Raw genomic sequence first — 23,956 nt, forward strand, 5'->3', positions numbered from 1 at the left:
GAAGATGAGCAGTAGTGAAATGACATACGCTTAACAGAAATCCAAAGACTAGCACCACTTTCACTATAGCTGTCCTAAAATGTGCTCAAAGTACATCATTCTAGTTAACTGTTTTCCAAAAGCATACCTCTAGCAGTTCCGGATTACATTAACTGGTACACCAATGCATATCTTAGTAAACTTTGGAGACAGATACCTTGAAATAGGGGCTACTGTTAGGACAACTGCCGAATAAACATGACCTCACTATTGCTTGGCTTCAATTTCACAGTTCCAACATGTGCCCTAAAATGAATAATTGAAAAGTTAATGAGCGACTCAGACATAGCAATTTGTCATGTTAGTAATGTCTGCCTATTCAAGTAATCCACCTGAGCAGGCTAAATTGTGACATATTCTCCATGCGATTTTCTAAAATCTGTTCAAACTTCAAACTTCAAAAAAAAAGAAAGAAAGAAAAGAGAAATGGTATGTAGTTATGTCTACTGTGGTGCCCTTGCAACAAGCAAAAAAAAGGCGAATTTGGGAAGGGGGAAGAATAAATATTACATGTGAGAAGCTTTACTACTAGCATAAAAGCAGCTTAGAAAACAGGTAAACTGAGCAAGTTGGTACATATTCGTGTTGAAACCTCAACACAAAAATTAGAACATAACGAAAAGGTGACCACACATGCTCATCTCATGTGATCTCCTTTCCATCATCATCTAATTTTCGTGCTGAAATTTCAACATGGATAAGAACAACACTCATTGGCTACTTGGCTTTCAGAGTGCGTACATTTACGGTAGACATAATTGCCATAATCTTGCTGCAGTAAAATGGCTGATAAAGAATTACAATGTAACTTATGCTGAGCACTGAAAACAAAAGCATGAACGAGACACAATATGCCACTAGAAGAATAGTTGGTACTTTGGATTTTTTCCCCTCATCAATAAGTCCATTAAGAATTATAGAAGCTTTTGTTATCCTGATACACTAAAACAAGATATTAGGTCAGGCTACATAAGTAGACAACATTTTTAAAATAGCAAGCAGAAGTAGTCTTCTGACCTCAGACAAATAGTCAACCAAAAATTCATAATTACCACCAGCAACAAATCAGGAAAGACACTACACTGACCTATGTTTATTCATCAAAAAAAAAAGGGGGGGGGGGGCAGTTGACTGCCTCAGCACCATTTAGGCAGCCTGGGATCATCACTATGTCATTAACAAATATCCTGCCACTTAATGTACTCATCTGCATAAATTTTCACACAGGTTGGGCTATGCACAAATGCAGTTCACTTGATGCGCAGTTCAACACCAAGAAGCTCCTCTGCCTTTGCACCAATCTGCTTGTGAATGGCATTGGCTTCTGCTTGGACAAGCACCCGCTCCACATGTCGGTACACTATCCGGTAGCAGTGGCTGGTCCTATGGGTCTTTGGGTGGATGAAGGTATCTCTATGTTCCACACGTTCCACAAGGTCACCACCACAAGAGCGAACAATGTCAAAGAAGTCATTTGCCGCAAACTCGGGAGGTGCCCAGAAAGACATGTCTGCCAGGCATGGAGGGTGACGGCTAAGTTCCTGTTGTTTCAAGAGAAAATAAAACTCATTTCAAAATAGTCTTCTCAACAAGCCAAAGACTAACACATTAGCCATAATATAAAACACAAGAATAACTTCATGAATGCATCTGCAACAGCAACACAAGACAATACTGTATGTCTCAAATCTTGGCTGAAGCATGCAGACGAACTTGATTATTATGGAGCCACTGACTACACACTGACACTGACCACTGACCCCCACTGCCGAGACGGCTGAAGAAGTGGCCATCGCCCTGGCCACTATAGATCCCACTCGTCACACCATAGTGTGTGACTCTCGCTCAGCCGTCACTAACTTCAGCAAAGGCCGTATTTCTCCCCAAGCTCTTCACATCCTCTGCCAGGCACCACACTCTAAAGACAGCATAATCTCCCTAACATGGATCCCGGCCCATGCGGGCCCTGTCCACACACACCTCCCTAATCTCAACGAGGTCACCCACTCCATTGCGTGAGGCCTAGTCAACCGCGCTGGAGTCACTGGAGATGAGTTGGACACCAGGGACAATCTGACAACTTATAACGATCTCGTTAAGGCCTTTTACCTCAGTCGCCAAACCTTCCCCCCGCCTCACCCAAAGTTCAGCCGGGCGCAGGCTACTACCCTGCGTCTACTACAAACAAACACGTACACTTCACCCGCCCGCCTCCACCTTGTATTTCCAGACACTACACTACCCCCAACTGCCGGTGCTGTGGAATTCACCCGGCTACACTTCCGCATATGCTATGGGAGTGCCCAGCACAGTACACACAGACTAACACCACGACTCTCTCGTCGAGGTTGCATGAGGCTCTGTGGAGCTCTGCCCTTGACGACCAAACCTGGGCGACCCAGCACGCCCGCGAGGCGGCGGCGAGGCAAGCCCTCGACGTCCCTTCGTGGGAGGCTTAGGCCCGGCCATACTGGTACTGGTTCTACAATAAAAGTTTATTCCTCCCTCCTCCTCCCTCCTGACTACACAAGCACTTGTGGCTATGGCAGTGATAATGACAAATATATTACATAACAATATACATGTACAATAGACTGCACAGATGTACCGTACTGGTCCTCTTGAAGCTCAACATGACTTACCCGGAAGACAACTGGCTGATAGGGGTCATTGTGTTCAAACTGGGCAAAGAAGGCTGGGTCAGTACTCCAGAAAGCACGGATGTCAGGGATGCTGTACAGGGCCATGGCAAAGCGCTCCAGGCCCACACCAAAAGCCCAGCCAACTTTGTGCTCCACACCAGCTGCATTGGAAAGAAAGAATGCACACATTCTAATTAGTTGCTTACCCTTCACTTTTTTTTTTTTTTGAACACATCAAATCGTCTATAGCCAGATGTATACATCCCCATAGCAAGTGAATGTGTATTTTCTATGAAACTACAGTCATTGTTTAAAGAAGTTTCATCCAACACAAACGTGTGTACCTTCTCTATATCCAATATGTACGCCTATGTGTACACATGTAAGTGTACATGCTGATATCATGGAAAAAAAACAAAACTTGCAACTGGGTCTATACAAAAGAAATGCAAGTGTGATGCCTCTAATAGGCTTTGAAAGCATTGCCTGCTGATTTGGATGGTCCAGCGACTTGCCATGCCAATACGTAGCATGTGAACAACAAGAAATCACAAATATGAGCTTGGAACAATCATTAATACAACAACTGTGTGATTTGTGTAATCACACAGGATCGGCCCGTTGGCTTGCTGGCTATGTGCCAGCCAAGCCACTGACCAAAACGAACACACGTATTCAGAATGTAGCATTTTAAGCTGCCTTTCCTGAGGGTCCAAAATTTTGCCTACCAGAGTTCATATTTTGAGCTGCCGAGCGAAGAAATATTTGCTTTGCTGTTATCTTTTATTTCTGGTTTCCTCGTAGCAGCACATAACTCAATGAAATAAAGCATAGCCAACCAAAATGTTTATTTACTTTGTTATATAAAATAATTCATCATAACCATGTTTACTATATAAAGGTTTGACTGTAACAGACTGCACAAAAATAGGCAAAGTTCAATAAATATATTAAAAATTCTTATATTAACTCTGGAAACATAGAAGCTGACAAAAAAGTTTTGTGCATGGAATGTTAATCCCAGCAGCTTTGTAAAGGCTTTGAACGATGAAGCTTCAATTAATGCCACAATGCAGACACATGGCAGCACACAATCATTTTTGTGGAACTTCTTATTCTTTTGGAGTTATTCAATAACCTGATAATCTCCTGGAAAAGCTTGCACTTAACATAAGATAGCCTACTAACCAAATACAGTCTATGTAACTGGCTACAATTTTGGACAAGAAACAGCAACAGCAAGTCATTGCAGTCATATCGGAAAGAGTAAAGACAAGAAAGTTCACCATTAAAAAGAATTTCTTGTTCCATGATGCCACAGCCCAACAGCTCCAACCAGTCCCCTTGAAACTTTGCCTCGAGCTCCCACGACGGGTGTGTGAATGGGAAATAGGTTGACACCCAACGGATCTCTGTTTCTGCTCATACAAGAAGAAGAAAAAAAAAAGGTAGGTCAACACGGGTGCCCATAAATGGCAGTGAGGTAGTGCTACTTATAGGTGATAAGACTCTGCTCCATTTTCTGCAACAATAAAGCTCACATATTACAAACCCAAGCACTTCGCAGCATCTGCTTGCTGAATCCAAATGTGTGGTAACTGAACTGTCCAGAAAGCAGTCAGCTTTTTCAGCCAAAACAAAATCTATGTTTATGTACAAAAATAATAGTTATGGTTGCCTGCTAGAGTGGCCCCAGCCCAATGACAATGGCTTCAAGTTTATTTTATGCGGAGCCATGCCTCTTGCCAGGACCACTGCAGCATGCAAGTTTCATTGATTTGATATTGTCCACAGCAGTTGATGCACTCAGGGTCACTAGTTACAAAGCCAAGTTGATGTAATTATCTCATGTTATGGTGTTACTCAAGCTTAAAACTTAATAGATAATAATATGCTCAATGTTCCACAACATAAGTAGTACAGTTCACATAAATTAAATTGTCCAATTAAACAGCAGTCTGCCACGACGCTGTATCTGCAGAGATAATGATGGGTGCCTGCAGGAACTAACAGGTGGCACTACATCACTGTTTGAAGATGTCTGGTGAGGTACGTCACATGATTGCCTTTCTATTCTTTTTTTCTCTGATATTCTGTCATTTTCATCGTGTAAGCACGCTCTGCTGTTAACCATTTTCAATTTTTGTTTCTCTTCAAAGAAACAAAATTCTTTCTCGGCTTTCCATAGCCTCTCACATGATGCGTAAGCTCATTCAGAAGCCATTAAGTGAGGCTTGCTCTCCTGATACTGAAACGCAGCTTGTGAACCAGGCTTCACTCCACCATGTTTTCACTGCAAATCACTGATAAGATTTGCAGATGCTCATACTATTTCAGACATGGTGCGATTTGCAAGGTCCGCAACCTATAGGTTGTGCACGAGGTAATCCAAGATAGTAATCTGGAGGAGGATCGCAATCAGGACGACCCCAAAGTGTGTTGTAACACGCTGTGACAGATGTGCGACAATATGCCCTTTGGCATACATGAAGCTGTTTTCATTATGTGACATTATGCGCCACACTGCAACGGAAGGAAGTAGGATTATGTAGCTAATTAAAGCCTACCCCTTCCCCCTCCCCCCAAATAAGTACTAATTAAACACCTGCTTCATCATTTCCTGTGGTGTTATGGACCTTTTCCATGGTGACCACATGGACACTGCCATGTTCGATCCCATGGTGATGCCTTCATTGCTTGCCTCAGCTGCCTCTGTGTTTACAATGGATGTCCAAACACTCCAGTGTGGCTATGCAAACCTCTGTTTCAGCGGATATTGTAGACAGTAATTGGGTGGACGACACAAAGCTTTGGCCACAGCTACAGAGGACATGTAAGTGCTTTCGGAGCTCATTACAGCATGTCCAAACGGCACAAGCAGCATACCTGGTGCTTAACTGTTCGGAAGGCGGGGCTAGAAATGTGTTCCAAGCTGTCCAAACCTTCCACTTATGAATTAAATCAGAATCAGCATGTTTTGCTCTTCATTCTTTATCTGGCAAACACTTAGAAGCAGTGGCTTGTAATGTTTCTGATTCAGTTATGTTCCTCGGTGCGGTCAGTATGGGATTATTTCCTACCTAATGACTCGCGGGTGTGCTCAGTTGCAATAGACTTGTTCTTGCTGCGCACAAGGCTTGGAGTGTAGATGTTCTCTGGTTTATAACAGCTTGTAGCAAAAACATATTATCGCTAGTAATTCGTTTACTATGTAAACTGTCACAATACGTTCAGCTTTGAACATCCGTGTGTTGTTTCAGTGTAGTCGCTGTCACCCGTGTTTCTGTGCATTGATTCAATTTTGCGCCCATTCTCTTATTCTTGAAACGTTGGCAATAGTGTGGGCACAAGTGTGCAGATAACATGCGAGAAACTTACTATGTCAGGAAGCGGTGCTACTCTCTTTGTCACTGTGTAACAAGCAGAACTCACTCTTGCCGACGTTCCAAGGTGGACGTCCTTTCTTTGGAGGTTAGCAGTACAATGCTGGTGGATGAGTGAATTTCTTTTATCCTCAAGGTAATCAGTGCATAGCGAAGACCTGGCAACAGCTAATCACACAGAAGCAGGGCAGAAGCGGTAATGGTTTTGTATTTATGTGCTTTCGCTGAGGCAACGTGCGGCACACCACCGAAAAGTGTCATGTCGTACCTCTACAGAAAACTGATCCGCCAAAAGGGTTTATATCTTGTACTGCCGATGCCCATAATAGTGCAAAGGGCAGATTACAAGCAGAGGGAAAATAGAATTGTCCCCCTACATGCCTGACTCGGTGCTTTGTAACTCAGAAGTAAAAGCATTATATTTCTCAATTATTTGGCCGTGCTTTTTAAGCATGAAGCACATCAACTAAAGCCTAAATGTATTACGAAACAATTCTTCAACCATGAACATCCCACAGGGTGAAAAATTTAGTCACCAGTGTTTGTAGTAATCTTTGTTGTATGAACAATCAATATTTCAAATACTATATTTTTGCACACTTTCACTCTAGGCAAATGTATTGCAATGCACACATGATGTGGCTAGTATTAATAAAAAGAAAGTGCAATGTACTGGAGGTCATTTTTTGCTTCAAGGCTTTGCAACAATATTAGAAGAAAGCTGAACGCTTTTAATAAGCTGCATAATTTTATAACTTCAAAACAGGTACTCGGTATACCGTAAGAATGTGTTGAGCATTTCATAATATACTCATATAATTGTTAAAAAAGTATACTACAAAACTCTTACTTGCTTAATCTGACCAGTATGCTGACAAGTAATTTTTAAAAACGCTAAAGGAAGTGCTTGCGCCACTTCCTAGAATGGTACATAGCATGCCTCAAAGGCGGGGTCACAGGCTTACTAATCCGTAGCCTCACCAACAATTCTTTTTCTGTGGATTTTGCTAGAAAGACTTTTCACTGCGGAAAACCAAGCCATGCAGCACTTGTGCCTACTATTGCAGTTCTTGACCATCGTATGTGCAAAAGAGGTCAACAAAAGCACACAGCACGAGAAGTGCCGCCACAGCAAGGACTAGCCACATGAGAAAACGTGGCCATACCACAATGTCGTCTGATGATCCTCCTCGTGGAGTTTCTCTCTCTGATCATCGTGTGGCAGTACCATGCATGGACCTTGCAAATTTCTTGAACATACCATGTGGTTTAATTAGGAAGAGCCAACATTTTTAAGACAGTACAGAGAAGAAAATATCATCTATGTTCTTTTATTTCAGCAATAAAACACAAGTGGTGAAAGACATAACTAAATGTTTGATAATCATGGGTGGTTAAATATTTAATCAAACTTAATAATTAACATGCAATTAATTACCTTATAGTGTAGGTTGCAATTCTGGAACTGAAACAAGCCAGTGCTCAAGGCACATACACTTTTAATACAGAGACTAACACCAGATTTGTGATATCCCTTGTCAAACCTGCAGTAAAATACCCCCCTCTCTCTCATACACACGCAGATGCACACATGCACGCACACTATTGATAATATTTTGTTAACATTGTCAAAATTTTCCCTAAAGCCCTCCCTCACACAATGTGGGACAAAGCTAAGCGGATGACCAATGACTTTGTGATTCAGTTTGAGGACAAATATCTCAATACTGGTGCACATCTCAGGATTCTAAGAGAGTGGACATGCTTTGAGTACTGCTGTCAAGCTAGCCTATTCTGCAATCGCAACAAGTGCCCTAAAGTAATTATTCAAGAAGGTACCATTACATCATAGTTATTAATGAAACAATTGGCGGTTATAATACACTTACTGACATCTGCCACCAGAAGTAGTGCATTGCTGTAAAAGGACGTTATCAGCACTGCATTGTCTTTATACAAATTTTGGCACTTCTCATTTGAAGAAGGTGGGATATCTGATGTCGTACCACACCAAACAGAATAAGCAGAGGCTAGAAAGTTTAGTTGTCTACTTTTGGTACATGTACACGCTACAAAAGAAATGGTGAAATCCTGTTGCCCACACATCAGTAGACTGGTAGCACTGACAGTGTTTATTAAACTTTGGTTGTAAATTTCCCATACAAGCATTGAAGCAAATAAGCCTTTCTTACCAGGGCCAAGCAGCTGCTGAGCGAGTCCCTGCAGGCATGTCTTGAGACTATGCTCTAGAAGTTTGGCTGCTTCACGTGTATGCATACCCTGCTTGTCGGACTCACGGTTACCACTTTCAAACAGGGACAGACCATGATTGCTCCCTGGAAACAGCTGAAAGGTAATATTTATTGTAATTAATAAATAGCCCATGACCAAAATACAGTGTTAGTGGTCAAGAAAGGATATGCACATAGTTCATTCTATCAGCTCCAGCAAACATATAAGGCCCTCGAACAATCATGATTTCTATCAAATTAAATAAATTAATTAAACCACACGTGGGCAAATATCAACTTTTTCAAACACGAGTAGTAAATTTTGAATAGAATATCGAATAGCCAAACACAGACGCACATATTTACAGCAGGAATATTTATTTCGGTATGATTGAGTACCATGCCTGTATTGACTAGCGCAAAAATGACAGCTATATATCAGGGAGAAATGATCAGTTTTATACACAAGGTAACTAATTGTCATTAAAGAGACTGCCCGAATAGCCTCTCAAGATGTTTAGAGTGTGGTCGCAAGGAAGGCATTGCAAGAATAAATGGCTATTGTATGATTATAGCTTTCCAAAAATGGTAAATAAATGGTTGCTGGGAAAAAATAGGAAGTTGTGGGAAAAAAAGCTGCTGAAAGACCTTGTGTGCCATAAACATGCATGAACAGGCTGTTGCAATGAAAGCATCACTGGTTGTAGCATAAAAAAGAAAAGTGGTACGTGACTAAACTTTCCAAAAACACTAAATGACAGATTACAACCAGAAATTGGGTTGTCATGCGTGCTTCCACCGTAAAGCCAAAAACAAAGGTTGCAATACCCACTTTGTATCTCCATTGCTTCATAAATTTTTGTCGCTGTTTCACTTCTGATAATTTGTGATACTTAGTAAAGCAGACAGAGAACAGTAGCAAGACTTTAACAGTAGGTTGTTGCAAAATATTTGGTTATTTTCAAGTATTCAAAAATACTGAATACTTCCTTTTCGAATAGAAATATGAATACTTAATGTGCAATATTCGATATGTATTTGAAACTTCTAATATTCCCCCACCCCTAAAATAAACAGGGTAGGGAGTGCTGTAAATTACTTCATGACAATTACTTGAAATAATTCATGACTTTGCCTTTGGTATAGATAAAAGTGGTCAGATCGATAAATATTCCTGAAGCTTTCTATGGCGTTCGATTGTGTATTCCACTATAAGTTACACAGCTTTCTCAGATCAGGCATGATTACAAACTTGTTAAAAGACTATTTGAGTAACCACTACCAATTTGTACATTACCAAGGTCATTTCTCAAGTTATGTTGTAGCATTATCTGGGGTATATCAAAGCACAGTGATAGCACCAATTCTTTTTCTAATATTTTTATAAATGACATAGCAGAAGATATAGATGCCACTGCATGGATCCTATACAAGGAAATCAAGAATGTGCAAGCTCAATTAACACTTAATAACGCTTTAGCAAGCTTAGCAATGGGTTTCAAGGATTGGCAGATGGCATTTAACCTAGATAAGTTAGCATAGATGACTATAACTCGAAAGAAAGCACCACTAACCATAGGCTATGAAATTCGAGACACCAAGTTACGCAGAGTAGAAGAGTACAAGTATTTAGGTGTAATTCTAACCTCTGATTTAAAATCGGATACTTGTGTAACTAACATTACATATAAAGCAATATCAGCATGTTTTTCTTTGAAATGCTCCCTCAAGTCAGCATCTCAACAAACCTAACTATTAGCTTACACATCCCTTGTGCACGCTGTGCTTGAATATAGCATCAGATGTTGATTTCCTTTAACAAACAATAATGCTGCAAAGTTAAAAAGTGTACAGAGGAAAGACATCAAATTAATACATAACAAATACAGCTGTTTCCACTCTCCCATTGAACTCTTGAAGAAATTTGGTGCACCTACAATCAGTGAGTGAGTGAGGCACCTGTGGCTAAAATTCATGTTCTTCCACTTAGATAACACATTACAGATGAATAGTAGTTGCTATTTATCCTTGTCTAATGCAAGACGTGCTTGAGCGAAACACGCCAGACATCTTAAAATACAGCTTTCATTGCGATAGCTTCCGGTATTCACTCTTTCTGAGTGCAATGAGAAAATGGAACTTGCTCCCAAACGACACTGTGGATAGCCCATTCAGTGAAAATTTCCTCTATAAGCTTTTGGATTACATTTACTGTTCCTGAATTACATGACTAAAATAATTACTTGCTCCTCGATGTTCGAATAACCTTATCCTTGTCACAAATGCCATTCACACTTTTGTGTAAAGGATCAAAAAACTTTTTTTTCTCGCTGCATGTCTGTGGGTACGTGCAATTCGCCTACACCACCTGAACCAGTTCATTACGTGCTGCACCCTACCATTCATTTCAGCAGTGGTGCAGGCGTATCGAACGGACCCTGTGCTTGGTTGCATAGCACTTGACTGCTTCCATCTATGATTGTATGGTACCCGTGTGGTGCTTGATTGTTAATTAAATTGTGGTATTTTATGTGCCAAAACCAGGATCTGATTATAGCGCTTGACTCTTACTACCTGTGACACAAAGTAGCACATTTCGAAGTTCTCACTTTATAGTAATTTAGCAACTTTTGTTGTTTGCAAGCTTCAATAATATGTATTTTTTGTAAGCCTGTATGCTTGTATAGTGTTCCATTTCCAGCTACAGCCTTCGATAAAAACTAGTGAAGTTTGCATAAATAAAATTAATAAAAGTTTCTTCAAATAGTTTTTTTTTTACCTGTTGATCCTCTGTGAGTTGAACACTTGCGAAGAGAAACGCCTCATGCAACTGAAAACGAGACACTAGTCGCAAACGCGCCAAGATATCCACAGAATGCGCATGATCCAGTTCACAGATTAAAGCCGTACACTGCGACCACGTACACAAACAAGTGTCATAACAACTTGCAATCTAAACAATACAAATAGCAGCGTGGCCACAGCGATGGCTATTCAGATACTTCCTCAGCCCCATTTCAGCGCTAGTATAATGGGGCTGTTGCTAACCAGCGACCTCTAAAAAAAAAAAAAAAAGAGGAAGCTCGATGGCTGTTGTCTACAAACACTCACTTCGTCTGCTGAAAACAGCCGCACGCCTTCGATCTGGTGAAAGATCGGGTAGTGGTGTCTGTCGACCTCGTCTCTGCGATATACATCTCCAGCCACTAGGAATGCGTCAAGGCCTGCTTTCACTAAATCACGCTGGTGAGCTGATGTGTGCGCCCGTAGCATGAGCTCGTTGTTGATGTAGTAGCTGTCACTTTTGCACCGCGATGGATGAGAGGCTGGCACCAGCAGGCTGTCGAAATTCTGCTCCAACGTCACCACGGGGCTGAGTCGATCATAGACAGAAAATGCCGGATTTCCCCGACGATTTGTGTATTTCTCCTCGAAAAAATCGGTTATTCTCCTTTTAACCAGATACAAAGGATGACACTTCTTCAGGTGCAACTTTCGAGTGGTGTGCTCCAGGATGCGCACCGTGAGGTTGCATTGGTCGCTGGGTTCGTACTGCCTGCCGTCTATGATCACCGGATCCTTACAAAGATGCCGAGTGCCCTCTGCAGCACTCGCAGTAGAGCACCACGCATTAATGTCATGGCGAAGGCACGTAAATGAGAGCAATCTTCGAAGGCCAGATTTATTCGCAATACGCATGTTTTCGTAACCGGTACTGAGGTGCGTAGCGTGCGTGCGTGGTGTGTCCAGTATATCATACCGAAACCGTACCGAAACCAAAACATTGATATCGATAGTGATTGCTTGCGTACGGGTTAATCTAGGCGTGATCACCGTGGATAACGGTTCTTGCTTACAAATATTAAGAATGTCTTTGTCGATTTTACTCACCAAGTCAGCATAATTGCTGAATTTGTAAAACTACCAAGTACGTTATTATTTAAATATAGATGTAAAGCTCTGCTTTAGCGAATTTTATCCTAAATATTTCTCAATAAATGCACGTCTCTAGCCATTGCCGAAATGTTAGTGAGTGCGAATCGTCGCAAGTTTCCGTCGAATGTTTCTTGTAAGCGTTACTCTAATTAGTTTTCTTACTTGGGCCACTTGGGCCGAAAATAGAATTCCTGGAGTTGCCAACAACGCCAAACGGTAGTTTCTCTATGGCGGTTTCAACATGTGACATGTGCGCAGCTGCGCAGCCGTGTTATGTGCTTGTGTGTGCTCTTTGTTGAAATATGGCAGCCTCCCGTCGCCAAGTGTTGAGGCTTTACAAGGAGTTGATGCGCGAGTCTGGGCAGTTCAAGAGCTACATTTATAGGTAAAAGCTAACTTCATTGAGTAGGTAACGCGTAGCAATTACAAGCGCACATTATTGTTGTCGAATTTGGTGCATAGATGCACGACTCCCTGCGAGACGCAGCGGCGTCCGTAATGTTATATATTGATACCGATATTAGCCTGTTTCTTATGGGAAGATAGTTGTAAAGTTATCTGTAATCATGTTAGTTTTACTTGTAATTTTTGTTGGAATGCTGTCAGTTGAGCGCCGAATAGGCGTGCTTGCATGCACACCTACTGAACTGCTTGTGTGAAACGCATACGCAGATCTTGCAATACAGCGCGCTTTTTGAATCAATTTCGTGACACGCGTGGTACATAAGAGCCGTCGCGCTGGTTTCTTTTTTCTTTTTTTTCCCCTCTTTCATACCACCTTGCGATTATCGATCACTTCACTTTAGTGTACTCCATTGTCGCGCACTTGCCTTCGTTTCCTTTGATGCCAACAGCCATGTCTGTCCAGCACATTACAATGGCGCAGTCTTTTAAAAGACCATGCGCCTATTAAAGAAATGCACGCTTACAAAAAGTTACATGGAAATGTGTTAAACGCGTTTATTCGAAGCATTTGGCTACAGTGATAAAGTTCTCGGATGAGCAATGCTGTACGCACGACGTCGTGTGCAGAAGGCTGAAATAGTGGCATAAATTTGCAAGTCAACACAGGCTTCTGTAGCGTTGCAGTTACACGAAATGCTTGCAGCCTCTCAGTAGATGCTTGGGCACTGGTTGGCGACGCTTCGCGCTATTCAGTCGCACGTTCAAGTATGTAATCAGTTAGGCATAATATTTGGCAAAAATTTTGTTTCACAGGTCTTATGCATTGAGACGTGTGAGAGATGCTTTCAAGGAGCATAAAGCTGTTCAGGATATAGATGAAATCAATGAACTTCTGGATGATGGACTGAAAAACTTGGAAATCATCAAACGGCAGGTGTGTTTTAATTTTCTTACCATTTGCTTTTGTAGAAACTGAATTCTGCACATGTATGCTTTCATTTTAATCTTTAAACGTCCTTCAGTTTTCTTACAAAGTGACCTTCATTGTGTGCATCTGCTGTGCAGTGACATATCAGTGCATGACATGGGTTTGCAAATGTTTAATGAATAGTAAGGTTTTGCCAAATAAGTTTGTTTCTAGTGTGTTTCTATTCGTGCTTGTGTGATGCCATTGTTGTGGATGGGGGAGTACAATGACTGGCACCTCAAAAAAAAAAAATTAAGAGAATTTGTAGTGCTTCACAAATGTTGCTGTGTGGAATCCATTATGCCGTGGTGCTTCTCAGAATGAAAGAATTGATGCAGCATTTATTTGTACAGGGATGGCTCTGTGGCTTAAATGAGAAAAGGATAATTAAGAATAAAAGATAGCATGTCGTGCTCAAATTTAAACACAACTTTTCTATTCAGGGGTCTTTTATTTATTGGAAAGATGGATCATGGTGCAGCTTAAGACAGGATGACTACAACACAGCACCACACGGGATACCACAGGCTGCTAGTCTTTAACCTCTTGAGGTGCCAATTAATTCTGTCCATTGAAAATTAGTTTCATCACATTTATTGTACCTTCAGAATTGTGAAAAACAAACAGCTGCAGAACAACTTCGGAATTTTCAATTCTTCTGTGAGTTTTGTCATGATTACAGAAATTGGATCCCATTCGCGAACTCTTTTATAGGAGCTATAATACAACTATTTAATGTCTAGCATACTTGTATAGCGTAATCAAGGAGTACAGGAGGCATACATTAATATCTTGGGAAATATCTGCTAAGATTCCTCAGCTATCTTAACTCTCTACAAGAAAAGTGGAAAATACCTTTCAAGAAAAGGCTCAGGCAAGGAGACAATTTATCCAATGCTGTTCACTACATGCTTAGAAGAAGTATTCAAGCTATAGACTGGGAAGACTTAGGAGTGAGAGTCAACAGCAAATATCTCGGCAACCTTCACTTTGCAGATAATGTTGTCCTATTCAGCAACACTAGGGATGTATTGCAACTAATGATTGAGGACCTTAGCTGAGAAAGTGTGAGAGTAGGGTTGAAGATTAATATGCAGAAGACAAAAGTAATGTCCAATAGCCTGGAAAGGAACAAGAATTTGTGATCGCCAGTCAGCCACTAGAGTCTGTGTAGGAGTATGTTTACCTAGGTCAATTACTCACAGGGGACCCTGAACATGAAAAGAAAATTTATAAAAGAATAAAGATAGGATGGAGTGCACACAGAAGTTTTACCAAATCCTGACTGGGAGCTTACCACTGTCATTGAAAAGAAAAGTCTACAATCATTGCATTCTACTGGTGCCAACACATGGGGCAGAACCTTGGAAGGTAACAAAGAAGCTCGAGAACAAGTTGAGGACTGTGAAAGAGCAATAGAATGAAAAATGTCAGGTCTGACATTGAGAGACAGGAAGAAAGCGGAGTTGATCAGAGAGCGAATGGGGATAGATGATATTCTAGTTGACATTAGGAGAAAAAAGTGGAGCTGGGCAGGCCATGTAACGCATAGGGCAGCTAACCGGTGGACCATTAGAGTTACAGAATGGGTGCCGAGGGAAGGGAAGCACAGTCGAGGATGGCAAAGAATTAGATGGGGTAATGAAATGAGGAAATGTGCAGGCGCAGCAAAGGGGTAATTGGGGATTGCTTGGAGAGGCCTTTGTCCCTCATTGGATGTAAAAATAGGCTCATTATAATGGTGATAATATACTTGGAAAGAACCTATCCAGGCACTTGAAATATATACCTGATGCAAAATGTTGTGCAAAGAATGAAAGAAGTGAACCCACTACATGAAGACAGACACTGCGAGGGGAAACATCCAGTCGTCTACCTTCCAACTAATTTTCCTAAAACACTATCATCTAAACACACAGAACAGGTCCAACCAGAAGTGCTTCATTATGTTTGTGACATAAATATAATTTCAATCAGCGCTTTTTTTTTTTTTTTTGATGCACCACCTTTGCATGCATTAGCGTGCACATAGTGCTTGAAGGCGTTAACTGCCTAAGAAAAATATTAAAATTAATACCTTGCAGGCCCGTGAGATACAAACTCTGGTTTTCTGGACTCGGTAGCTAGCAGCTTCGACGTTTAGGTTATGGCTCCGGTAGGTCATAGAAATAACAAAACAATGCAGCTTTAGGATCTTAAAGGGACCCTCATTATCCCCCATTGAAACTTTTGGTTATACACTGGAAGCTGATAACGTTTCAAATCAGTTCATTATTGGGAGATAAAAGAAATATCATTGTCCTGTTACCTGTACCCATACCACCAGAGGGCGAGTGCATCTGCCAACATACACTCTCCCCTCTTTGTGTTGACTAGAGTCCACAAGTGACTTCCTCCCATACCAAAGCCAAGGGACCGCATCACCAAATTTGGTGCTGTGGTTGTCAAAAAAAAAAAAAGAATTTCTCCTTCCTCGTGTATTTAGATAGGAGGCCCCGAGCTGCAGCTTCCTCTTAATGCCATATTTTGCCAAGTGGTATTAGCTCTAAAATTGCATTGCCATACACAATGCTTGACACTGTTTATTGAATGGGCATTCTTTGGTATGTACAGATATTGCATCGTCTCGAGATATGTGAGGCACTGAATGGTGGGACACTAATTGACTGGTTTGTCTTACTGCAGGTGGTCATTGGCAAGCTCTACAGGGCTTCTGACTTGGTCATTGAAAAGCAGTTCACACAGCAGCGATGACTCTGTGAAGCCATCCTTTGCTGTAGCTTTTTGTATATTGTGTACTGTTCCTGCATCCTGGTCACAACCCATCCTGGTGTGAGTAGTTGACAAATAAAATTGTGCCATTTTTTTCACTTATCACTTCACGGGTTATACTCATCCATGGTGTACCACTCATTTTTAGTTGTGTTTAAGCAGGCTATGAAGTAATACCAGCACTGCTGGGCTTTGTGGAGAGTGGAGACATTTTATTATAAATCTGAATAAATTTTACAAGTACAAAACTGCTAATGTGCCAGACGTTTTGTCTGTTCATTGCTTTCTTTTGCATGATATAGTATTTACTGCAGTGACTTGAGAAGGTCTCAAGCTAGGAGGTGTTGCAGCTTGTGGAACAGGAGAGGCACTTATTGTTTAAGCACTCTCGCATGCGTTTCTTCACAAAAGGGCATCTTAGAATTTACGAGGGGGGGGGGGATCATTTTGCCAAATGTTCAGCCCTCATTATCTAGTGCAGGTGGGTCATGCAAGGCTGTTTTCCCAGCTTTATTTTTGTGATATGGCCATTTAATAAAATGCATCCTCATGTAGGCCAGTTCCAACTTTGCAACAAGGCGTCATGGATTCATTACTGAAATAATTCACATATAATTCACATTCACAATTTCAGGCATATGTTTGCATTGCAGGAGATAACTTTCCAGTGGAAACCTATGATTGTCATCTGTATCGGCTTGCTTTTTTGACAAATTTATTTTTAGGTCGCCCACTCCTTTTGCAGTTGTTGGTATTGCCTTGCTCAATATTGCCAGTTCTTGCTGTTACCCGATTGCCAATGCAGTTATCTGTTCTCATCACTTGGCCAAAACATGGCCAAAACATTTGTCTTTTCTTGAACTTTGGCTGCTGCGTTTGTGACCTTGACCTCTTCTTTGATGTAGTCATTCCAAGCTTGTTTGAGCATCCCCACTGCAGCAACATTTTGGGTCTTTCAAATGTTAGATATCATTGCATTGCTTCAATTCTATACACACTAGCCACACACCACTGCTTTGTAAAATTATTTTAACTTGCTGGTATCTTTTTATCGCAGAGGAATCCATAATATCCTTGCTATTCTTCCATCCTGCCTGGATTCTCCTGGTCGCTTCTCATCCAACACCAACTTCCTTGCACTGTTAAAGCAAGGTATATCAGCTGAGTTGTTCTCTTGTCATGTCAAGATTAGCTCAATATCTAACCTTCTGGCAATGGGCTTGTAGTTCAAGACTTCAACCTTCCATTGTGTGGTTCAATCTGATATTTGTCCATGCAAAAGTATGAGGTTTCAATTTAGTTGATTGTAAATGCCAGCCAGCTCATTTGTGTTCTCCTTCAGCTAGCCTACTGATAAGCTGATAACAGCTCCGGCACATCAGGATGCAACACTACATTCCACCATTGCCTTGTCATCCACTTAACACCTTACCTCTGTCTGGGCATCTCTTTATGAGAAATGAAGTAGTGGGAAAGCTAGCAGTTTTTTTTAATGCATGTTTTGAGTTTCGTAAAGCATTACAATAATTTTACAAAATTTGATAGCCTCGGCAAATTATGTGCAAATAGCAGCACAAATGCAAAAGACTAAGTGCTGACTGAAAACCAGGGTGTGTGTTCACAAGACTTCTCTTGTGTAAGTGCAGTCCACAATTCGGGACCACTGCCACATTGATAGTCTAATTATTATTGCTATTGTTAGGAGTGGTGGACACCCGGGTAACTGCCAGCACCAACCTATAAGGAAGTGCACTGACGCAGTAGAAGTTTGTAAATCTGCCCATAATGTCAGCTCTGTGGCATGGGCTGCATTTCCAGGCACTGAGCACAAGCAGCCTACAGGTGTTGTTGCCAGTGTTGAGTTAACATGCTGTATGTATTCCAGCACATTAACATTGAATTGGACCATGCAGGGCACTGCAAGTAGATGCAAACTGTGTGGCTAAAGGATGTAGCTGCTAAAAATCAAATGCCCTTGGTGTCTCTAAAACAGCACACAAATTTACACACACTACACATTCTTGGGGGAGCAAAAAAAAAATTTTGTGTGCCATTTATGTAACCTCACACAAACCCCGCCTTTCTTTTTGTTGTTTCAGTTTTTCAAGCTCTGGGTGTCGGTGTGATCTGGATGACAGGGCCTTGAGGTTGCTGCTTCCCTGCATAAAAAATGATTGGGCAGTCTTTAGAGATGGCATGTCTGTAGACGGAATAAAATGTGTTAATGGTTAGCAGGCCTTTGGACTAGCTTGTTTCACTTTACAAATATCTGCAGTAGCTGTATGGTGTGCTGAATGAGTGATGCAATAAGGGGGATATTGCTGGTTCTAAGTGCTTTGTGCATAGACTGCACGCGCTACAAGTTCTGCGGACGCTTTATGAAATGAAAAAAAAAAAAAGAGTCCTTATACCTAGAATATACATTCGCTAGCAATACACAGTTTGTTCCGTTCATGCAGAGCCTTCTATTACATCTTAAACTGCACTAGCATGTCATTGGAACAATCTGTACCTATACTAAACATAGACTTCTGATCGCATTTCGGTGGGGGCGAAATGCGAAAACACCCGTGTACTTAGATTTAAGTGCATGTTAAAGAACCCCAGGTGGTCGAAATTTCTGGAGTCCTCCACTACGGCGTGCCTCATAATCAGAAAGTGGTTTTGGCACGTAAAACCCCATAATTTAATTTTTTAAGTCTACTGATTTTGCAGTGTTTATTTTTAGAAAGCATTAACAGAGTTTCACCTTCATTTATTAATTTCCTGGAAAGCAGTCTATTTCAGTGCATAATATGTAAAAAGGTGATTAGTATCGGTATATCTGCAAACCTGTGAACATTAGAATTCGTAAAATCCTGCAGACACTACACTTAAGGAGAAGGGATGGGATAGCATGTATATTTGTAAAGTGTTCCTTGAGCAAACACTTTTTCAGCGATACATACACCCTTTATTGATGATTTACCTTTGCATGCAGCACACAAACATCAACAAACATGAACTTGGCACAGCACATACTGAATAGCAATGCATTGTTTCTAGACCACAGTGACTTTCTCAGTGGCATTGTTGTTGCCAATTTACCCTGCTTCAGGTACTTGTCTGTATGAACTTCCTCGAAGCAAGTGCCCCTCTTTTCAACATCAGAATGCTGCTAAAAGATTAGAAGACCAGCGAGTGAACTTTTTTGTGAACAGATTTTATTTTTTGTAAAGCTTGATGGAGCCTTAATAAAATAGCAAAACATGCCCACATTGGTAAAATTATGGCAAATTCTAGAGAGCTGGCAGATGTGGTATTAGCGGTGATTAAAAGAAACATGTTAATGAAAGTTGAACATGGTATTGTCAGCCTGTACACTTTTTCGCTAGCACAGAAGCATAAATATAAAGAATTCCAGTTATCATGAAAATGGGATGGCAAGGCAAAAGCTCTAGTGCATGACAAAGTGAAAAGACCTTATTCCTTTCAAATGTTCACCAAGGTGCATATTTTGAGGTGTACTGACACAAGATTTTCGACTTATAATGTTTGCATTAAATGAAGGTGCTGCACCTTACAACTTCAGAAAAAATACTGGGAATGCTTAGAGTGTCCTAAATAATTTACTATAATAGCTCTTATGCAAACCAGTTTCCGTTAGGTTTCCCAGGAGGTCTGTGTGTCGTGATGCAGAAGGTGGTCACATAGCAGAACTTCGTGACATTTTGACACTTTCTCCTTTCTCCGACTTATTCAATCATCCGCCATGCTGCCTGATGTAGCAGCATAGCAGATGACCAAGCTAGCCAGAGCAAGTGGCAAAATGCACGAAGTTCTGCTAAGTGACAACCTTCTGCGTCACGGCAGGTACACCTCCTGGAAAACGAAGCGGAAAGTGGTTTGCATAAAAGCTATTATAGTAAATTATTTATGGCAATCTGAGACTTTCCAGCACTCTTTGTAAGGTTGCAATGTCTTGGACCTTCATTTCCCTCAAAAAATAAAAAGTAAGAAATTACATGTCAGTACAAATACTCGCACATATTGTCGAAGTTGTAGAAACTCTACCACATGTTTCTTGCACCTAAAGGGATGACACTTGATAAGTATGAAGGTTGGGAAACAGCTATCAGATATGATTCAATTTGTTATTAAAGTTGGTCTCAAAGTGGCAGACTTGGCATCAACGACAATATGACACAGCAACATTTGCCAATGTCGTAGTGTTAGAGCTGGGTATGATGATGTGGAAGGAAAAAAAAAACAAGCAAGTATTGTGTGTATTTTTTCTGGCTGCGCTTGTATATCGTAGCCACAGCAGTCTTGCGAATGGAGAGCAAGTGTTTCATGACGTCGTGATGAATCGACCTCCTGGGTACCGAATCCAAACATCATTATTAGAAACAACTGTAGTAAATTATTTAGGCCACTCTGACTTTTTTCCACAGATTTTCTAGGGTTTGGACCTTCATTTAAGAGAGCTCTGAATGACCCCTCGGGCTAGGTGAAAAAAAAAACAGTCTGCAGATGGCATACACTGCTGTGAACATCTCAGTCAAATTTTGCAATATTGTGTGGCACACGGAGCTCTCAAAAAGAGTGCAAGGTCACTTTTTTCTCAAACACTCTATTCAAACGAGGCCTGGTCCTCGCCTGTTTCGAAGCTGCCAGTGGTTTCCATATGCCGTCATATGCAAGATTCCCATAGACGGCTGCTATTGGCTGATAGCTGACATCAATCAAGAAGGGTGTTTGGATCAGTGCTTTATTCATGCTTATTGATGTAGTTTAGTAAACAGGCTAAAGTAAGCGAAAATCTGCGTTTCAAATGTTGATAATAATCTTATACTTCCAGACAAGGCCGACTATCATCTGCTCATGCTCGGCTGCCTGCATAGAACTAAAATGTAGCCACACTGCCAATCGGTGTGTGCCATCTGGTCTTCAATTTCAATTTTAATTTTGAACGCTCAGCTAGCCTTGAACCAAGTGAAACATAAAGGTCGGACCTCACATAAGCTTGCCAGCATGCACTCACTCCTGGCTAGACACCTTGGCAGGCATAGCTTCGTATTGAGCGATTGACAGCGCTTCAATATGCACAATTTGGATGTGGCTACTACTATAGTGTACTAGAATGTGGGGTAGTGTGTTCAGGGAGGACGCACAGCTGCTGCACTTGATGTTGAAAGCCACGAGCTGGCGCCACCAGAGCATGCACTGTCACATCATGCACTGCTTCCGATGTACTACGGTGCTTTGCATATATCACGCTTAAGAATGTGAAAATGGGTAAGTTCCTATTGTAAAGGAAACATTTGTTTTTAGTCATTGCAGCAAGAACTTGGTTTGTTTTTTACTGCATTCTTCAGGCTCGTGAAGCAATGGTTATCAGGTCAGGGAAGCATGCAGAAGCCTCCTTATACTTAATTATTGTGTTTGAGCAGCTTTTTCTGTGCGAGCAAGATGGTTTACTCTGCATTCAACTGGCACCGGAGCCTCCACAAGCCTTATACAGTTCCTGTATAGTGCTGTACAGTAATGAATATGGGCACTTGCACAGGCGCTGTTCAAAATGTAAAACATTAGACCGCTATGTAGTCGGTCCGAAATCCACTGCGTGCTCTTGTGCGAGTGCAAAACCCACACGACGGGAATGTTTGCTCGTAATAATTTGTACATTTTAGAAGCTGTTATGGATAAAAGCAACCCACGGTGGGGGGAAAAAGTGGCACAAACCCACACGACGGGAATGTTTGCTCGTAATAATTTGTACATTTTATAAGCTCTTATGGATAAAAGCAACCTACGGTGGGGGAAAAAAAGTCGCACTTTCGCCCGAAAGGGGAAGCATCGATTGCGGTAGCAAATAATTATGCAGCTATACGAAGTAAGGATAGTAGGTTTATCGGCCGTATAAACTTGTACTAAACATTCGCTTACTAACTAAATGAAGCACAAGCAAGCATGAACGCATCTCACTCGATGACCGCGGACACTGTCAAAGAGCGCGGCAGCAGCAGCGAGCGAAGTGACCTTCGTGCGGCCTTTCCCTTCAACGCGAACTAAGCGACTAGAACACAGCGCACACGAAGCTATCAGCAGTTGGCGCACTATGCCCCTATCGCAGATCGCTTCCAAGGTAGGGCCCGCGCGGCCGCGCCATACGCAGCCGCCGCCTGAGTAAAACGCACACGCGCGATATAGCATATGGCGCGCGGCCACGATGTTATCGCACTTGTTCCACAAAGCGCTGCAACACATGCAAAACACTATCTGGAGCCAGCGGCCACAGAGACAGTCCAATAAGCGCAGGATAACGATGTGGCCATCCCGATGAATGGTCGATCCCCCACGCTGGCTCGGCATCAGCAGCGTTGAAACGCCAGAGGCCGCACGGTAGCGCTTCTAGTGCTTCCCGAAAACGAAACTAATACACGGGTAGATAACCGGCAATCATCGCTTCTTATTTATTGGGCATGTCGTGTTTGTTGGTTCGTTCGCATCAAAGCACAGAGGCGCACAAACATCTAACATCGGCGGTACAAGCGCCCTCTCTCTCTCCCGCCGGGGTGCGCATCCCCATTGCTCGGGAGGCAGAGAAACATTCAGAAAACACGTGGAGTTTCTTTGTTGTGCGTACGGCGGCGCATGCGATTGATGAGGAGAAGGAGAAACCTGCACAAAGCTACGCTCTCTCGGGCTGTAATCAGTGGATTTTTCTAGGATGTTCTTGTACATTCTATGGCGTGAGCGGGTCAGTCCTCGTTCGCGTGGCTCTAGCTTCCAATATGCGCCGATTTCTTTGACACTGTCGAAAAATGCTTATTTCACATGAAATCAAACACGGTAGCAACATCAACAAAGGACAGTGTACCGGAGAAGGAATAAATAGGCTGTATTAAGACGAGTAAATGCAAAATGCCCAACCTACCCCCGGTTTGTGTTTTGACTTTATCAGGAACATCACGCCGGCGGCGACGGCGGAAATGCACCTGAAGTGCCCATATAATTGTTATCACAATAATAAAGTTGCACTTTATATTAGGCGAACACAATTATCACAATAGCACGCGCTCATAAGCACCTACTGTTTTTGGAGACATCGTTTAAGGGATCACTAAAGACAAATATATTACTTGTGTTAAAGTGATATATTAGTACTGGAGAACGTCTAAGGCGTGAGTATTATCGCGAACAGAGCTTTTGTAATCGAGAAATTGAGGTAAATGTAAAACACGATTACAGAATACTAGCCCGATGGCGAAGGCACTCCTCATTTTAATTCTGTCGCGAGTACGCAACCATTCGTAATAAAAAGATCACTGTATTGCATTATAAGACGAATGAAAATGCAACTTACCAAGTTCTATTGGATTGAGAAAAAGAATTCATTGGCTTGGCGTTACCCTTGACAACGACGCGGGCGGTCGAAAAGTTTCGTTTTCTCCACTCTGCGCGCCACCCGCGCTTTCGCGTTTCAATAGTTTGGTTATCGCGTAGTGCTGTGCTGGTTTTGTGGCTCGCAGAACTCACACAAACTGTTAAGTAGTGGATAATTCCACGTCCATGCGATGTCGCGGGATTCCCCCCAGG

General features: G+C 41.8%; 3 protein-coding genes across 4 annotated transcripts in view; 1 reads left to right on the forward strand and 2 right to left on the reverse strand.

The window, feature by feature from the left end:
- Window positions 1-521: 521 nt before the first annotated feature.
- Window positions 522-12,062, reverse strand: PheRS-m (Phenylalanyl-tRNA synthetase, mitochondrial). Its single transcript, XM_070527871.1, has 5 exons — window positions 11,407-12,062; window positions 8,257-8,410; window positions 3,968-4,099; window positions 2,682-2,842; window positions 522-1,580 (listed from the first exon to the last, which is right to left on the reverse strand). Exons 1-5 carry the CDS (start codon window positions 11,992-11,994, stop codon window positions 1,290-1,292), a joined length of 1,326 nt encoding a protein of 441 aa, XP_070383972.1. The 5' UTR covers window positions 11,995-12,062; the 3' UTR covers window positions 522-1,289.
- Window positions 12,063-12,411: 349 nt separating this feature from the next.
- Window positions 12,412-18,612, forward strand: bcn92 (LYR motif-containing protein bcn92). Of its 2 annotated transcripts, XM_070527884.1 has the most exons (5): window positions 12,412-12,616; window positions 13,450-13,570; window positions 16,289-16,435; window positions 17,433-17,527; window positions 18,475-18,612. In XM_070527884.1, the coding sequence occupies exons 1-3, from the start codon at window positions 12,534-12,536 to the stop codon at window positions 16,355-16,357; spliced, it is 273 nt and encodes a 90-aa protein (XP_070383985.1). In that variant the 5' UTR covers window positions 12,412-12,533; the 3' UTR covers window positions 16,358-16,435; window positions 17,433-17,527; window positions 18,475-18,612. The 2 variants fall into 2 exon arrangements, with proteins under 2 accessions (XP_070383985.1, XP_070383984.1); XM_070527883.1 differs by lacking the exon at window positions 17,433-17,527 and having other exon boundaries at window positions 12,413-12,616.
- The window catches only part of LOC139050963 (cysteine and glycine-rich protein 1-like), a 36,435-nt gene continuing 30,874 nt past the window's right edge, over window positions 18,396-23,956 (reverse strand). Inside the window, exon 5 of the mRNA XM_070527878.1 lies at window positions 18,396-18,534. The gene's annotated coding sequence lies outside the window, so the exon portion shown is untranslated. The remainder of the gene's footprint in view (window positions 18,535-23,956) is intronic.

Source organism: Dermacentor albipictus, chromosome 1, assembly GCF_038994185.2.
Source record: "Dermacentor albipictus isolate Rhodes 1998 colony chromosome 1, USDA_Dalb.pri_finalv2, whole genome shotgun sequence".
Taxonomy (NCBI): Eukaryota; Metazoa; Arthropoda; class Arachnida; order Ixodida; family Ixodidae; genus Dermacentor; species Dermacentor albipictus.

Excerpts from the sequence above, each read along its gene's own strand:
- PheRS-m (XM_070527871.1), bottom strand. The coding sequence starts at position 11,994 with ATGCGTATTGCGAATAAATCTGGCCTTCGAAGATTGCTCTCATTTACG. Across the intron at positions 4,100-8,256 it reads TCAGCAGCTGCTTGGCCCTG|AAACAGAGATCCGTTGGGTG; the intron begins GTAAGAAAGGCT and ends TTGTATGAGCAG. Across the intron at positions 1,581-2,681 it reads ATCAGCCAGTTGTCTTCCGG|GAACTTAGCCGTCACCCTCC; the intron begins GTAAGTCATGTT and ends TTGAAACAACAG.
- bcn92 (XM_070527884.1), top strand. The coding sequence starts at position 12,534 with ATGGCAGCCTCCCGTCGCCAAGTGTTGAGGCTTTACAAGGAGTTGATG. Across the intron at positions 12,617-13,449 it reads TTCAAGAGCTACATTTATAG|GTCTTATGCATTGAGACGTG; the intron begins GTAAAAGCTAAC and ends TTTGTTTCACAG. Across the intron at positions 13,571-16,288 it reads TGGAAATCATCAAACGGCAG|GTGGTCATTGGCAAGCTCTA; the intron begins GTGTGTTTTAAT and ends GTCTTACTGCAG.